This window comes from Protopterus annectens, chromosome 10.part0, assembly GCF_019279795.1.
Source record: "Protopterus annectens isolate FY-2018-M chromosome 10.part0, PAN1.0, whole genome shotgun sequence".
Classification (NCBI taxonomy): Eukaryota; Metazoa; Chordata; order Ceratodontiformes; family Protopteridae; genus Protopterus; species Protopterus annectens.
In genome coordinates, this window is record NC_056744.1 from 1,776,226,269 (window position 1) to 1,776,245,350 (window position 19,082).

The 19,082-nt window shown below is 41.0% G+C and overlaps 1 protein-coding gene across 1 annotated transcript in view; it reads right to left on the bottom strand.

Annotated features, from left to right (window-relative positions):
* Window positions 1-19,082, bottom strand: part of PELO (pelota mRNA surveillance and ribosome rescue factor) — a 1,269,508-nt gene that overhangs the window by 206,307 nt on the left and 1,044,119 nt on the right. Inside the window, exon 11 of the mRNA XM_044086588.1 lies at window positions 1,583-1,657. Coding sequence (XP_043942523.1) covers window positions 1,583-1,657 — 75 coding nt within the window. The remainder of the gene's footprint in view (window positions 1-1,582; window positions 1,658-19,082) is intronic.

The following is a 19,082-nucleotide window of genomic DNA, read 5'->3' on the forward strand; positions in this document are numbered from 1 at the left end:
TATGACCTAAAACCTAAGGAACACTACTACTATAAAAATAGTTTTTGCTGAAGATTTTGCCATTTATACTGCTTTCATAATCCCTATGGTTCCAGAGATGTGAACATTTGTTTGAAATGTGAGGACATAATTTGATTCTGTCAAAAGGCTTAGGCTCCGCCCATTGTAAGTTACAGTGCAAATTTCCTGTGCTCCATTGGAGTGAATGAGTAACAGTTAACACATGAGAAACCAGGCCCTTAAAGTAACAGTTAACACATGAGAAACCAGGACCTTAAAAATAACAGCACATGAGAAACCAGGCCCTTAAAGTAACAGTTAACACATGCAAAACCTGGCCCTTAAAATAACAGCACATGAGAAACCAGGCCCTTAAAGTAACAGTTAACACATGAGAAACCAGGACCTTAAAAATAACAGCACATGAGAAACCAGGCCCTTAAAGCAACAGTTAGCATATGAGAAACCAGGACCTTTAAATAAAAGTTAACACATGAGAAACCAGGCCCTTAAAGTAACAGTTAACACATGAGAAACCTGGACCTTAAAATAACAGTTAGCACATGAGAAACCAGGCCCTTAAAATAACAGTTAACACATGAGAAACCAGGCCCATAACGTAACAGTACATGAGAAACCCTGCCCTTAAAATAACAGTCAGCACATGCGAAACCAAGCCCTTAAAGTAAGTCAGCACATGAGAAACCAGGCCCTTAAAGTAACAGTCAGCACATGAGAAACCAGGCCCATAATGTAACAGTTAGCATATCAGAAACCAGGACCTTAAAATAACAGTTAACACATAAGAAACCAGGATCTTAAAATAACAGTTAGCACACATGAGAAACCAGGCCCTTAAAATAACAGTTAGCACATGAGAAACCAGGCCCTTAAAATAACAGTTAGCATATGAGAAACCAGGCCCTTAAAATAACAGTTAGCATATGAGAAACCAGGCCCTTAATTTAACAGTCAGCACATGAGAAACCAGGCCCGTAATGTAACAGTCGGCACTTGAGAAACCCTGCCTTTAATTGACAGTCAGCATATGAGAAACAAGGCCCTTAAAGTAACAGTACATGAGAAACTCTGCCCTTAAAATAACAGTTGGCACATGAGAAACCAGGCCCATAAAGTAACAGACAGCACATGAGAAACCAGGCCCTTAAAGTAACACTCGGCGTATGAGAAACCAGGCCCTTAAAGTAACAGTCTGCATATGAGAAACCAGGCTCTTAATTTAGCAGTCAGCACATTAAAATCCAGGCCCTTAATTTAACAGCACATAAGAAACCAGGCCATTAAAGTAACACCACATGAGAAACCAGGCCCTTACAGTAACAATCAGCACGTGAAAAAACAGCATTTCCACAAATAAATAAATAAATAAATCTTTTCGGCATTTCATTGATTTATGTGTGTGTTATCTTTCTAAATGTAACTTTTTAAAGCTATTTTTGATTTGCTTTGCAATGAGTCACAACTGTGAAGTGATGGGGCTAGGAAACGTTGTATGGCTAACCCCACATCTATGAACGAATACCTTGAGAATAACATGCATATTATACAAAAAAGCCTTTACCTCACAGTTCCAGCATTGTCTCTGACACTGTCCACAAGCTTCACGTAACGTGTCCTTGTCTGCATATCTTGATGTCTGGAAAGAGAAAAGGTACTTGGTCACAAACCCACACCAGCTTGCTTGTTAACACTAAAGAGTTCACTGTTCATTTTTACTCATGTGAGCAAGGAAGGCCCAACTAAGAGGCCAGATCCACTTATCACGATAACCAGGAGCACAAAGACGCTATGTCATTTGGTTAAAGGATCCAGTGTATAACTAGGGACTGATGGGATTCATGTATAACTCTCCAACTTTGCAGAACATTAGCATACCAGTTACAGGACAATGCCTAGTAGAAGTGGAATCTCAAAAGGAGAAAAAGAAATGAAAACAGAACTTTATTTAGGCACTTCTATACCTCTATGGCCAGATATTCTGACACGACCTCAGTGATCCCTCTTCACCACTCGCATGTACTAAAATATCCATGCACTCCCAACACATGCTAACAGGGTGAAATGAGTTTCCATGCTTAATCAGGCCAGTGTGTCGACTGCACCTACAGTGGATGATGTAAGGAACTCTGCAAGTCTGATCACGGTTTGTAATGTCAGTTTTTCTGTCTTTTCCCCTCTACACATACACTGATGTGTCTCCTTGGAAAAACTGTGGCGTATGCCATGCATACTTTTGAGAGTACCCCATTTTCTGTCCTGCTACTTTACCAGTACAACCACATCGTTACTATTAGGCAATGCTGGAAGCCATTCTCTGCTCTACTGGACAATGTAGTTGCCCTGTGGTGGTTACCAGACTACATGGTAAACTTTTTAGATCTTTACTGTGGAATGTACACCATTCTTTTTCTAGTCCCCATCTCAAAAGGATATTATAATCACTTCCCAAAGACATGTCTCTGAAGTGCAGCAATATCTGTCATTCTAGGATGCAGCTCTCACTTGTAACAGGCCCATGGTGCAGTTTCCATATAAGGTTCACAACACTATTACAGAAAGAAAAAAAAATCTCTTCTTTCACCCCATCCTTTCCACCAGCTGGATGGATTTACCACCTTACAGTTCATACAATGATTAGATAGTTATTAGGCATGCAGTTCAGGAGAGCATTTTATCCCAATTACCTCAGACCATTCTTTGGTTAAGTTACCTGCACAACAAATAAGAGTCTCAGTGAATCAAACTCTGGACTACAGGGAGCAGCTTGTTAACAGCTCATAGCCTTAATACTCTACACTGAATGCCAGACTCTCTATGCTTAAAGCTGCACTCACAAGTGATCTGGCACTAAGTTTGTTCCTTGGTCATGACATCACTCAAACTGAGTTGAGCTCAAAGCATGCTGGCTACAATGTCTGCAGACAACTACAGCCACCCATGTTTGCTCATCCACTGTGTGCACTACTGCAGGCAGCAATGGCACAGTGCAGCCTTACACTCCTGCTGTGGCCTATGTGGTACCCCCCCTCCAGTTGACCCTGGAGAGCCCACAGCATGGGGAAACAAGTCAATGGATACCACTAGAGAAAGCCAGCTGTTAACACATCTACTTGCACTACAAGTGACTTGGGTTTTCCTACTATGCTGAAGGGCTCATTATGAGAAGCACACCTGTCTGACTACAAGCCAGTTCTCCTGTAACAAGGTCGGGAGGGTTGCCATACTCTAGTCCAGGACTATCCTAACCTGTAAGCAAGGGGTAAGCCCCAGCTAGCTGACTCCTTGACTAAAGGGGTGGGGACATGTACAGGAGCACATCTGCTTATCTTTCATGGTAGTCCACAAGTGTCATGTGGTGTGAAGCCTGTATGCGGCCCAAAGGCTATAAAACAACACATTGAAGAGCTAGACTATGGCCCACTAAAGTGGGCTCAGTGCTGCTTGGCAAGCCATCCCCTGTAATGATGGATGCTAAAAGGTTAATTTCACATGTGGTGATGTCTGCTGCAAGGACCACAGGACTGGCTGAAATGAGTAAAAAGACAACAAAGACCTGAAGTTAATAAGAGATTCAAACTAAAAAACTACATAAAAAAGCACACATACACACACTGTGTATGCTATACATTCACTGGACAGAAACTTTAAATTTGTCAGCTAATCTGAAGTCAAATTCTAAGTATCCCAACATTATGCTTATATTTCCGTTCATCTCCTTTGGCACCAACTACCCAGCTACAACACTGAGCAACATCTTGGACTTGCATGGCACACTGTTACTATGAATATGACTCTTCTCTCCAAAAGTAATGTAAAACTGGTTTGGCAGTGCAAACTTCTCTTTCTGGTGGATATAAAGCTCTAATGGAATATTTCTTCCTCTGCTACTCAGAAGGCCATCAAATAATTTCCGGTCCCCTTGCCAGGATGTGAGTTGGGGTCTGAAAATTGGAATGTCAGCTGTTTGTGTCACACTTTTTGCCTGATAACACCCTCCAACAAGGCTACACCCTGCATGTCCTCATTCATTAGTAAAAATGATCTTCTTAAGGCATCAGATAATCTATGAAATAAACCTCCTTCATGGCTACAAGTTGTTGGACTCATCTTATCCACTACAGTTCATCAAAAAAATTTTGCAGCGTTCATGTGCCTGTTCTAATACATGCCCGGACATAATATGGGAAATACTCCACCATGTCCACCCTGTGATCCTACTAGTTCACCCACTAGCCACCAGTAAGCACCCCCTCCAAAAAATATATAAAGAAATAATAAAGACTTGACACTTGCATACAATTGTTACAATTTATTTTTGTTACACTTGTAACCTTCGATGTTTCAAAATTCAATTTTCTGGTCTCGATGATCAGAACTTCGATGCTTTGAAATTTCAATGGCTAGAAGTGGAACCGATAGTACATGTAGCCTGCTTTGAAGCGTAGGTATCTTCTGCAAGATTCCCTGATTGGGATTTGCAGGAAGGCTTCCTTTAAAATGAGTGTTGCCAACCAGGCATCTTTGCCTAGTATAGGAAGCAACTAGTGAAGAGTTAGCATCTTGAATTTTGGAATCACCAAAAAGGTGTTTAAGATAGACAGGTCCAGGATAAGATGCCATGAGTTGTCTTTTCTGGGTACCAGGAAAAGTCTTGAGTAGAAACCTTGTCCCTTTTCCTCTTCTGGTACAGTCTGAATAGCCTTTACGCTTAAGAGAGAGAGTACTTGCTGTTGAGCCTCTGCCCACTAATTTGGGGGTAGATCTGGCCAACCGTTTGGGGTTGGTAATGTGTGGAAGTGAAATCTGTATTCTTGGGAAACTATATTTAAAACTCATTTGTCCTGGGTAATGAGTACCCAGTTTTTTGCCTGCAGACCAATCTTCCCCCTAAAGGAGCAGTCAGTTGAGAAGTGCTTGGAAGTTTTAAAGTTAAGTCATTGAGACAGTTTACCATAGGGGGGAGTCTTACTACTCCCTGATTTGGAAGTGGGAGCCCCCCACTGCTTAGTCCTCGGCGTACCCTGGGACTGAAGCCTGGGTGTTCTTCTGGGTCTGGGTTTGGACTGAGAAGGCCTGGAAGAGGCAGGAAAGGACTAATTCTTAGAGGGACAATGCCTACTAAATCTTGGAGGCTGTATTTGTGGGAAATATTTAACAGTTTGCATAGATTTAGATTTTTCCTCCATCTTTTTTAAGAACTTCAGCTTTGTTGCCAAACAGGCGGTCCTGATTTAAGGGAGTATCCACTAATTTAGCTTTAACATGATATGGCAAGGATTGCTCCTTAAGCCAAGCATGTCTTCTAGTACAGACCCAGTGACAGCATCCCTGCAAAATGCCTCTAGTGAATCAAAACCACATTGCAAAGTATGTTTTCCAACCTGTTCAGCAGAATGCATTAAATCTTGTAAATCCTTATTTTCAGCACAGTCAGGAATCAACATAATTTTCTGTTTAAGCAATCCAATAATATGCTGCTGATACTTTAACATATGAAACTGGCAGTTTAAGACCCTAATGGCCAAGTGTTTACCTTTTTACCCCATCTATCCAGCGCCCTGGAGTCTCTATCAGAGGGGGTAGGATTTTTGGCAGTAGTAGCCTTAATGCCCTTGGGTCCCTGTGAAATGGTCTCAGGATCCGCAGTAGGATTTTTAAAAAGGAACTTGTGAGAGTCAGGAACCCTGTAACATCTATCAGGTTTTCTGGGAGCAGGAGGTAAAGAATCAGGGGCCAAGCTAGATTCTGAAAAGTCATTATCAACAATGTCTAGTACAGGAGAGATAGCTAAAGGGCTGTGCTGGGGCAGGAGTAAGAAATCCCTAAGCCTCTTTTTAGAATCAGAATAATCCTGGCTTTCCCAACGAAAATGCTCCCTAAGAGTATGCGAGGTTTCACCAAAAGAGAAATCCTCTGGAGGGGAAGCAGAGGAAATAGAGTCCTCTGCATCAGAATCCTCATAGGTAGGTAAGGGTAAATCTTGGTCATCAGAGGAAACAAAAATTTCAGAATCCTGGTCAGAAGTATCATAAGCAAATTCAGTCCTAGGTCTCTTAAAGGGGGAAGGTTGGCTTCCCCTGATTAAAGTAACAAGGTCTTCAGCCATTATTATCATTTGTTTTCTAGGCATACAGGCCTGACCATGCGGTCTGGGCGTCAGTTTTCTAGGCATGGTTCGAGTTTTAGGCCTTGAAGAAGAAGATGGTGTCGGTTTAATAAGCAAGTCAGTAGGCCTGAAAACACCCTCAGATGCCCAGCGGCTCTGGACCCATCCAAGGTAGAGACATCCGCAGGTTCCACAGTTGAAGCATCTCGCTGCATACCGGACTCCGAATGGGTCTCAGTAGAGGCCTGCGAATCTGAAGTAGCTGGTATCAGGGGCTGCGAAAGCTCCTCATTGAGTACCGGCGAACTGGCGACTGGCTTAGGAGAAGCGTCGTCGGCAGCTTTAGACCTAGGCGGCCTGTCTCTGTCTTTATCTTTGCGTTTTTTCGGAATGTCGGTAGTCGGATGGCTTACCGAAGACATATCTGGATAATTGAACAGAGTACCAAAATATTTAGAAGCGTAAATATACAGACGCCGAATAGTTCGTTGCTTAAATAAGGCACAAAACTGACAGTGAGGTACGTCGTGGTCAGGGCCTAGGCAAGGAATACAGTACAAATGGAAATCTTTATGAGGTATTTGTTTTCCACAAGAAATACTATTATTGACTTTTACTGACATCGGTTTAGTTCCCCAACGGGGTACTTAGCTTTAGTTGAAGACTTCGGTTCTGAAACTCGAAAACGAAAATTTCAGAAGTCAGCCGACTGGCACTTGTGAACTGCTACTGCTTCGGGCACTGAACGGCAAGAAAGATTGATGTAATGGTGTCGGCTGCATGCTTTATTCCCCTGACTACCTGACATCATGGAAGATGAGACAGCAAGCGACGCAGGACCCAAGACTTTGATAATCAGGCCGACTGAGGGCTACTGCAAGCAGATAACCTAAATGTGATGACTGCAACAGTGAAACACGAAGAACATCCCAGAAGCTGCAGCAGAGTCTGAGAATGGGCTCCGACCTCATCCAGCTGGTAAAGACCATGACCTACTGAGCACTTTCCAACAGCTGGAACAGTGAACATCAGGGAGTGTATAATTATATGTCTGCAATTCTCTGAGGTGAAGCCAGAGGGGAATTTTCACACTTTATAGTACCTTCAGAGACTGCATATGTGGACATACCCATTACAGGGATAATTTTAAGATGTTTCTGAATGAGCTGACCAACAGTCAGTTATCGGGGTATGGGGATGAATGCAGAGTCTTCTTCTTCTGTGCAGTTTCAGACAATATAGCCAAGAATTTGGAAAAGACTATCGGTGCTGAAGAAAGCAAAAATGACAGTACTTTGTAACTGAAGGAATGCCCATTTAGGGGGATGTGAGGTGTCCACCATGGCCAGCAACATTGTCAAGGCACCCTGCAGTAACACAAGCATGTGTGGCTGTGGCTGAAGATACTGTGGGACAGAAACCATCCAACCCATTTGGGACAAAAAAGAGGTGAGAATAACACAGCCCTGGTCCAAACACATGGCAGCATCTGTGGCCCCTTTTAGCAATACTGTCTGGGCCTATACCAAGAGCTACACTGAGAGGGACTGGTCTGCCAGGGAAGCTATTTCTGGGGGAGATAAGTGAGCTCTGTGAAACGGCTGACAGTGACTACATCAGAGATACTTTGGGAAAGTTGTACAAGCCAAGGTGAACTCAGAACTTGAAGAAGAGGTAGAATGAAAAAACGCTAGAAAAGACCTTAGACAAAGACGAGGGCCTGTCTTCCTCCTCTAGAGGTTATCAAGCACCAGAGCAGTCTAGCAAATAAATAAACAAACAATCAATCCATTTTTAACCTGTCCTCTACGTGACCTTAGGGATGACAATCTCAAATGCAAGATGCTGTGCACGTACATGCCAAAGTCTGAAGGATGCAAAAATAAAAAAATGAAGACGCACAGGAATCTGGGTAGTTCCAACCTCACCAAGATGAGAGATGAGGAAAAAATACAAAACTTAAAACTTCATTGATGAGTTCAGGCACAATAGTTTCCAAAAATCATGAAACCCAGGTAGTATTCCAAAGCAACAAGCCTTTATTCATCACAGACAAGCGATTCTCAGTAACAAAAAAAATCAGAAATACACTACACTGTTAAACATATCAGCTTTTATATAAACAGAAGTAGGTGTGGAAAATATATGTATCGTTTAATTTTAAATCAGCCTGTTCCAGGCAAATAATATAAACAGGGTTGTAAAAGTGCATTTTAGAACAAGTACTCACCCCCATACACTACTACTGATTAGATCAAACTAAATCCTAGTTAAGGAAAACACTACCTATCTGTTTGCAACCCACATTCCCAAATGCACACTAATACATATGGATGGATGTTTATTAGATATTATTACACAGATATATTTATATTTTCTGTATTGTGTTCTAATTAGATAATGTTTATGGTTAATAGCTGTGTGTGTTTTTTCTTGCTTCTACCTAGTTAGCTCTTTTTACTTATCTACCTATGTATATAATTTTAGTTCTCGTCACAGACATGATGTAGGCTTCATTATATTAGTTAGCTGAAAGTGATTTTAGTTAAAAGTCAGTCTTTTTATATGAACGTTATACTTTTCTTAATACCTGATTTGGGAATGTGGGCTGCAAATAGACAGGTAGTGTTTTCCTTAACTAGGATTTAGTTTGATCTAATCAGTAGTGTGTGTGTGTGTGTGTGTGTGTGGGGGGGGGGGGGTACTTGCTGCTCTTAAGTGCACTTTTCCAACACTGTTTATATTGTTTGCCTGGAACAGGCTGGTTTAAAATTAAACAATACATATATTTTCCACCCCTACTTCTAAGTGTATAAAAGCTGATATGTTTTAACATTGTAAAGTATTTCTGATTTTTTGTTAGTGAGGATCACTAGTTTTCCTGTTTTTAAGGCTCAGCAAAAAGCACCAGTGCAAAGTTACAACAGGGAACAAAATATTCCCCACTTTGGAAATGGTGCTGTAGAAGATTCCTGTATAAGATCCTCTATGAGGTCAGAATAAGGGAGATCTTCATGTCTTTCCACAACCTGCTTTACCATGAGGGACAGGAACCGAGACACTTGAAATAATTAGGGCTCTAAGTTCTACTGTGGCAGAGAACTGCACTCACTCACCACACCTGTCTAAGGTTTTGGAATCTTTGTCCAGCAGAAGGAGGCATAATACTCCACTCGCTCTGATCCATGCTGGACCAAAGATATTAGAAAGGAATTAGATGAAATATACTGATTAAGGGTTCCACCTACTCAGGTAGTAGCTTGTAAGGGCGTTCACCTTGTCAGGATGCTCATATGCTGCTTGAACAGCATTCTTAATGAATTATTCTGCAGGAAGATGTGGCTGAGGGCACTTCAGGTCTTTTCCCCAAATATTCTGCAAGACTTTTTTATGGAGATGGGACTGGTGGTAGATGCAGGTCTAAGATGATCCTCCTGACCTTGAGGATTAATCCAAAGGAGGTGCCACCTGGAGGCAGAAAAGGAAAGTCAATTATCTTTTTCTCAGAGACAAAAATTTCTACGCCTTCACAGAAGCCCCAAATCAAATGAGAACCACAACCATCAGTACCCACAGGGGAGGGTCTGCGAGAACTATCTAGCACATAACAGTGTGCATGCAAGACTTAACTGATGTGGAAATAAAACCCACATCCTTATGCACCAAAGGCCAGTGTGCTATCTGTAGTGCCACTGACACTTCTGATGTGGTGTACATGGGACAGAGGCCTGTGTCTGAGATGATGACAGCTTCAGAACACATTCCTTAATTGTATTTCCACACCTATGGCTCAGCTTTCCACCAGGCATCAAATATCTGTTTAACATTTAAAGTTTCAAGTGGGAGTCCTGGTACAGAATGACTATATGGACCCTAATCAATCCCGAAGAGCTGGAGGGTCTTAGCAGGGCAGTCCTTAGCCCCAGATTTTGTTGATTTGAGACAAGATGATTCAAGGGGTCACTCCCTAGGATTACACCACCTAGCTTCAAGTTTCAGACAGTCAACTGAAGATGACATGCCACTGACACCCTGGGACACCTTACAACATATGTACTGGGGACTCAGCATTTTCTCTGGTTCTCCCGTCTTCCATGGAAAAAAAGAAATGGAGTGGGTTGCAGTTCTCACTAGCAAAGCACAGGCTTAGCAGAAACAGGGAGTTGGGGTAACTTAAAATGCAGTGGAAATGAAAGAAGGCTAGGAGGCCAGGCCACACACAATCTGCTCTCAGACAGTCTGACCTTCTGTTGATGCTTTGATCTATGCCTCAGGTTGCGTAAAGGATTTCTCCACCAGTCCCTGCACAAGAAGAGCCTAATAGCTTTCATTTTTTTAAGTCACCAGTTAGGTAAGTCTGTCAGCGGCAGGGTCAAAATTCTAATAAGTATAACAGTTCTTAATCTCTTGCCCCTCTCTGACACAATAAAGGCAACGTAGGTGCAGGTCTTGACTTTGAATGTCTATTGTGTGTATGCATGGAAAAACTTCACCAGCAGGGATCATGATCTGTACTATCAGAACAGCAAAAATGAAATGGCAAGCTTTGGTGGGGGGTGAGCATGTTTAAGTAGCCAGCCTGCAGTGGAATGGGTACATTCAGATTTCCAAATGTGGGCTCTTCCAAGTTTTTTGCCAAATTCTGATTAGAGGAAAAGATGAGCCCAAACATCAGACGCATAAAAGAGGGTCTCTGATGTTACATTTTTAGTTTTATCTCTCTGTACTTGCTGTAACACATCTGAAACAGAAGCACAAATATCAGCTCTTCACCTGTGCCATCAGTACATTTCATTACTTCATTGTCCCTACCAATTCTGCAGTGCACTTGGAGGTTCTTAAAAAAAGGCTGTGAATAAACACTATTTTGCATTCCATTTTACTTTTCAGGTTGAACACAGCTGTGTAGCTACCATTCTGCCTTTGGGGTTCTTGCTCAGTTAAAACTCATAAACAGCCAGGCTGTTTCCTGCACTTAGCAGCCAGGGAACACTTTTTGATGAATAATCCTGCACTTGAGGCTATTTCCCATTTCTCCTCCTATGTTTACGAAGAGAAAGGGAGGCCACAAGGCTGAGATGAATCAGATGACTACACAACCTGATGTTGCCCTAAGGGTAAATAAGAGACAATTAATAACTCCGAGAAAACTCAGTACAACGCTTCTTGCAAGACTTTCATCAGCCATCTTAAAATGATCGTCAAAGTTACGAACTCTTAAAATGGGAACATTTTAGTCAGTCTTCTTCAGCTTCAGTCTCAAAGTCAGGCAACCACAGTAACGTGTATGTATGTATATATATATATATATATATATATATATATATATATATATATATATATATATATATATATATATATATATATGTGTGTGTGTGTGTGTGTGTGTGTGTGTGTGTCCGCATGTGCGACAACTAAACATAAAGGGCCATGCACCCCCTTTGCCACCAGACACAACTAGAAGTTTACACACACACAGATATCCACCCACCCGCATAACTGGAACATACACAAAATATCACATTACAAAAGGATATTCATTTCTCTGAGCAACAGCATGCAGGATGGTAAGACTGATTTCACTGAAAGAAGTGCATGTGACACTACAAGTCAGTAAATGCATCTGCTAACCTCCACTTAGTGCAGTTTACGTAAGAATTGATAAAGTATAACCAAGGGGTGCACATCTGCTCACAATATCCTTTACTACATAGTAAAAACTCCTAGTGTTAAAGTGTTGTAAATTATGTTGGTAAAATGCATTTGACAACTAACAGTGTCACACCTGCTTTCTTCAGTGATATGGGGTTCATGCACTGAATATCAAAGTGTACAGATTGAAAGAACTCCGTAATCCATACAAAAGTTACACAGACACATGCATAGTATGTCGATTGTGTGCATTGTTGACAGCTGTCTTGTCAACTGCATAGGATTGATTAAACAGCCGATTGACAGTAATGTGAAACTGCACAATTCCCTGGGCTGGGGAATATATCCTTACCCCGTATTTGTGCAATCTTGGAGATAGTATATATAATTAGCAGGGAGTGTAGGGATGCAGCTCCTTCCAACATGGAGTATAGGCGGGCTTGCCCCCTACAGAAAAACAATGTTTTAGTGTGTTTTGAAGAATCAGATTTTGCATCCACATAGGTTGTTTTTCAGTGCATACAAAGTGGTGTATTGAGTTCCGTCATTTCAACCTTATGTGGTCAATATTATTTGTAGTCAACTTTGGCTGTTTTATTGGTAATACACGCGTGTGTGTGTGTGTGTGTGTGTGTGTGTGTGTGTGTGTGTGTGTGTGTGTGTGTGTGTGTAGATATATATATATATATATATTCATTCATATCACTTCATTGAAAGACCATTTCACTGACACTCATTTCACTGAGACCTACATGTCATTTCACTGACAAGTAGTACTCTAAGGCAAGTCAAAGGTATATGTCCTTTTCCCCACTGTAGTGCGATCCTGGTGTTAGTATAAATTATATATATATATATATATATATATATATATATATATATATATATATATATATATATATATATATACTTGGGGGGAGCATAGCCCCCCAGTTAATTTGGATTTCTGTTGTCTGGTTTTGTTTTACATTATTTGGTAAAACTCAACTAGGTGGGGGTATATACTAACACCAGGTTCGCATTACAGTGGGGAAAAGGACATATACCTTTGACTTGCCTTAGTGTACTACTTGTCAGTGAATTGAGTTTTAGGTGATTTGGTCTCAGTAAAATGGGTGTGAGTGAAATGGTCTTTCAGTGAAGTGATACGAATCCCTCTCTCTCTCTCTCTCTCTCTCTCTATATATATATATATATATATATATATGAGTCTAGGACTATTGCCTGAATGCACATTTGCCTGAAACTCAAATGACTGAACAGAATTCACTGAAACACAAATTCCTGAAAACACAATTTCCTAAAACACATTTCACTGACAATTATATATGGCCTTTTCCTTACTGTAGTATGACCCTGGAATTAGAATATATAGTTGGGGGTAGGGGTTGGGGGTCTTAGCCCCCCACTAATTTTCAATATTTTTAGCTATAGACATGGATACTTAAAATTCCAATAAATTACTGTTTTTAGAACACAATAATATAAAGTATGTGGGGGGCTGTGCCCCCACAGCCCCCTAAATATATATTCTAACTCCAGGGTCGCACTATAGTGGGGAAAAGGCCATATATAACTTTCAGGACATTGTGTTTTCAGGAAATTGTGCACAGTCATCTGAGTTTCAGGCAAATGTGCATTCAGGCAATAGTCCTAGACCCATATATATGGTTGCCTATCATATCACTGAAGGTAGCTTTGACTGAAAGAAAAAAAATGTAGGTTAAAATGACTGAATGTGTTATTGGCTGAAAGTACTTTCAGATGAAACATCATTTCGTTGAAATGTGTACAACTCTATGTATGGCATTTTTGGTGTCAGTTTTGATCATGGGAGTTTTTACAGATGTAATTTAGCAGATTTAGTACAGACAGGTACCCACTGTCACGCTGTGACCCCCAAACTTGTAGATGACAGAGTTTGTGGGCTATTGCTGATTTACTGCATGTGAAAATTTCTTCTTTTTTCCTCAGCTGTGCGACTGCGGAATAAGTATATAATTAAGGGGCTGTGGGGTTTAGGGATGTTGTGTAGAATGCTTTCAATAAAAGGATGTTCAGTCAATAACAGTCAGTCATCTTAACCTACTTTTTTTTTCTCAGTCAAGGCTACCTTTGACAATATAACAAAGAACTATATATATATATATATATATATATATATATATATATATATATATAATTTTTTAAATTGAATTTTCTTATCTATTCACAAATCATTTAAAAAAATCTTTGACAATATAACAAGGAACCATACATATATATATATATATATATATATATATATATACATATATATAATTTTTTTTAATTGAATTTTCTTATCTATTCACAAATCATTTAAAAAAATCTTTGAAAACACATTTCTTGTAATTCACTTTCAAAAGAAAATATATAAAATCAAGCAAATATTCCTTTAAATCTTTGTGTTTGCAGGAGGACAAGACTCCGTGCACCCTATTATGTGGGGGCTTTAAACTCCACATCCCATTACTTAGAAGTACTAACTCCATGGTCACACAGTTATGGAGAAAACAGAAAACAACCCAGAGTGAATCAAAGGTGGCACACAATCACAGACTTCTTAAGATGTCGATAAACTCGGAGAGTGTACACTGGCAAAGTATAAAATAACTATCCTGCCTTGCAATTCCTACTATCCTCACCAACAGTGAAAATCTATGGCCTCCTAGAGGTGTCTGAAATGTGATTCAAAAAAAGTGCGTTTGATAAAATCTATTTTTAATGATTTGTGATTCAGTATAAAATGACACAAATAAAAAACGTGTGTGTGTATATTTTTTATTTTACTTATTTAATATTTATTTACTGGGAAAGTCCAACTTGGAACAAAGCCAATTTTCAGCGGAGGCCCAGAGAGAAACTCTAGAGATGCATGTCTTTGTAACGTGGGAGGAAACCGCAGTACCAGAGAAAACCGCCACAAACACAGGGAGGACATGCAGATGCTGCACAGAAGGCACGTCAGTAAAGAATCGAACCGGAGAACCTCTTGCTGTGAGGTGACAACACTACTGCTGCATCACTGCTCCGTATATATACACATGTATTTATATGGCTGTCATTCGAATGCCAACATACTAGTCAACAAGTTTATGTGGGTGTAAAAATGAGTGGCAACACAAGTGTGTGATTACACAGTTGCGTTAATCACATTTGGTTGAATTCAAGTTTTATACAGTGTAGGGATGTAGGAGGGTGCACAAAAATAGATAGCTGACTGAAGAAGTGGTTCATAGGTACTTACTAAGCTTTCGATCCATGAATATCTTTAGAAGCCTAGCCATACATTCCCAGGAATTCTTTAGCCCTTATATTTTAAGTACAAATATCTGAAAGGCAAGCAGAACATTTACAAGCTGCCTCTACCCATGAGGGAACAAGGGTGCAAACTGGGGTGAACTTCCAGATACTTATAATATTCAAATGTATTCTGAACAAATGGATAAGTTCTTTGTTTTATGTGGAAAGGCAGACATTCCAAAGAAGTGGCATTCTCTGTGACAGATATCTAGGTGATAATGGAGAACACTGGACTGAGCATAACTTGTGTTATGAATAGAAACGCTATTAAGCCTGATGTCATTAACATGCTGGCAGTGTAGTTTCTAGTTAAAAAAGAACTTACTATTTTATTAAATGTTTACATTTGACTCTATTCAGACAAAAATTTCTTGCATATAAAAATGAATGTTATCATTAGACAAAGAGATAACAGGCAAAGGACAATAGCTGAAGAAAAGACTGGAGCAGTAGAAAGGCGATAACTACTAGAGGGAAGAAAACAGCAAGAGAAAAAAACAGCTGAACGAAGCACTGAGAAAGGAGAACTTCCTGAGGCACAGAACAGCATTTTAATTAAAAAAAAAAAATGGCAGAGATGGCAGCACCGGTCACAAAAGATGAATACTTAAAGGCAGGTCATGAATAGAAACTGGGAAGCATAGTAAAAGCCGAATTGTGGTGAAGTACTTTGGTAGAGGTGCTTCTCAAACCTGTGAAGCAGCATCTATTGAACTTGAAAAAAGAAGATTTTTTTTTAAATACAAGCGCTGTCATTTTTCAAAATACTTACAATCATGGATTCCCCACAGCTGTAACAAAACCTAAGATTAAAGGATATGTCTTACCATAACTTGGCATCTGCGTTGTCTTCCTTCATTCATCCTCACAATGAGGTCTCAGATTTCACAGACTTGGATGTGACTCTCAAGCTTCTCCCTCACACCCATAATGCCCTACATCCACCCAACTACCTCAGACTGAGTTTTCCAATCCAAACATTCAGCATTCAGACATCTTAGACTTTCAGAAGAGTTTTGGACATACGGCATAATCGACCCTTCATCATCCAGGTTCTTCAAGAAGAGAAAGGGCAGGGGGATGGTTGGGTGAGAAAGCGAGGATGAATGAAGGAAGACAACACAGATGCCAAGTTATGGTAAGACATAACTTTTTAATTTGATGATGTCTCCTTCATTCCTCCTAACGACAGGGTTGGAGTCCCCAGATATATAAACCCTGGGTGGCCCTCATGGAAGGATATGCCGATATATCAACCCTGGGTGGCCCTCATGGAAGGATATGCTGGAGCATCATCAAACCAAATATGCCCCTGCTCCTGGAATAACATCCAGCTTGTAGTGCAATACAAAGGCGTGATTATTAGACCATGACACTGCCGCACAAATGTCATCAATGGGAGATCTAAAATAGAAGGCCAAGGAAGTAGCCGTAGCTCAGGTGTAAAGTGCCCTAGGAGATTTAGGTAATTCCAATCCTTTGGATGAGTAAATGAATGAAATGTAGTCAGAAACTCATTTTGCCAAGGCAATTTTTGATACTGTTTGTCCAAGTCTATTAGAAGAGAAGGCTACAAAAATCTGATCAGACTTCCTGTGTTGTTTGGTCCTGTGTAGGTAAAAGTGAAGTTGTCTATGAATATCTAGAAGATAAAGAACATATTCCCCATTATTAGAGAAATTGGGGAAGAACACTGGCAAATAGCTGGATTGATTAATATTGTTGTCGGTAGTGAAACAGAATGCAAGCAGGTTTACAGGACAAGGCTTGTAGTTCAGAAATCTTCTTAGTGGAAGTTACAGCCACCAAAAGAGCTGTCTTCCATGACAGAAATTTCATGTCACAACTAGCTGCTGGTTCAAAGGGTCCTTGAATCAAAGCCTGCAGCACAAGAGTGAGGTCCTAAGGGGGAGATGGATCCTCTAATAGGGAGCCTTAATAAAAAGACACCTTTCAGGAAGGATTTGAAAAGTCTAAAGGTGAACAGAGAACGTGATTGACTTGCCTTATGAAAATTGGAAATAGCCAACTGTAATTTGATAATGGAGAGGCTAGTACCTTCATTGCAAAGGGTACTAAGAATAGTAACACATCTGAAACTAGTGCTGAGAAAGGGTCAATGTTCTTGTTTGTGGCCCAAATGACAAATCTCTTCCACTTAGTGTTGTAGATTTTTTTGGTGGAAGCCTTTTGAGAGGCCAAAAGAATTTTTTGGACCAGAGACTAAAGCCTTGACTGTCTCATTAGGGTTGGAAGTGGAGAAACCAAGCGGTCAATTTGAGGGCTCGAAGGTTCGGATGCGGCATTTCTGACAGGTGAGAAAGGAGGACCTAACTTGGCTCCATAATCCAAGGTGGATATTTCAGATGAGACCACAGAAAGAAAAAACACACCTGTCGAGGCCAGAATGGGGTGATGAGGATGACTGAGCTCTTCAACCCACTTGCCTTCTGAAGAAACTTGGGGATGAGCAAAAGAGGAGGTTAAGCATACAGGAGACCCAGGGACTAATTGTGGATTAGTGCAGCCCTCAGGGGCTCCCCTGCAGGAGGGATCAGGGAGAAGAACTTGCTACAGTTGTTGATAAAGGGGAGAGGCAAAGAGGTTGACCCCAACTGCTGAAGGTCATGTTCGCTACTAATTGGTTGAGGTACCTCTCGTGCGGAATCAGGAGCGATCTGCTGAGTCTGTCCACCAGATCACTGGTTTTCCCTGGGAATATGCATTGCAATTAGAAGGTGGTCTGAAGATATCCCCCACTCCCACACCCTCATGGCCTCCCTGCACAATGGCTAAGAATGGGCTCTTCCTTGCTTGTTGATGTACCAGACAACTGACATGTTGTCGGTGTGTACCGCAAAAGTCCCCAACAGGAAAACGTCCTGAAAGGCTTGTAACATTAGTAGGTCTGCTCTCAGCTCTAGGACACTGACATGCAACTTGGTCTTGGAAGGGGATCACATGCCTAGGACCATTTTCCCATTGTAATGTCCCCTCAACTGAATTAGTATGCGTCCGTGGTCATGGTGGCTATCAGGGGGTTCAAAAATGGTCTGCCTAGAATAATATTGTCTGACTGTATCCAACTGATGTGACACCTGCAGATGGGAGTCAATCTGATGTGAAGGGACAAGGGCTGAGGCAAAATGGACCATTGTGTGGCTAATGTGCACTGCAGAACCTGCATGAAAAATCTGGCTAGGGGAACCAACAGAACAGCTGCAGACATGGACCCTAGGATCTGCAGGATCAATTGAGCCATGGAAGATTGTCCGGTTAACAACTGCTGTAATTTATTCCTCAGAGTGGCTACTCAGTGTGAAGGAAGAGAAGCTATCTGACTCCTTATGTTGAGCTGCATACCTATGAATTCTAGGTTCTGAAGCAGAGTCAGGTAAGATTATGTTTATGGTGATGCCCAGGGAGTGTGATAACTGGATTAAGTAGTTTCTGCCTTGGATGAGCCAATGCCTTATGGGAGCGGTCAGGAACCAATCGTCTAAATATGGAAACACTTAGAATCCCTTAAGCCTCAAGTGAGCTGCTACCACTACCATGCATTTGGTGAACACCCCAATGAGCTATGGTGAGCCCAAAGGGCAGTGCTCTGAACTGGTAGTGATTGGCTCTAAGCTGGAAGAGCAAGTATCTCCTGGAGCGCCGGTTTATTTTGATGTGATAGTACGCGTCCTTCAGATCTATTGAGCACATCCAGTTGTTATGGATTGAACAGTAACCATTCAGAACCTTGACTTCTTTACATACTCATTTAACTTGCTCAGATCCAGGATGGATCCTAGGTCCCCTGTCTTTTTATGCACCAAAAAGAAGTGGGAGCAGGTTCCAAATCCTCTCTGTTTGTCTGGGGCCTCCTGGATGACTCTTTTTAAAAACAATTGTTGGATTTCCTGTGCTGCCTGTTCCCACTGACTGGGTGGCATGTAAGGAAGGCTTTTGGAGTTTGGAGGTAGCAGGGAAA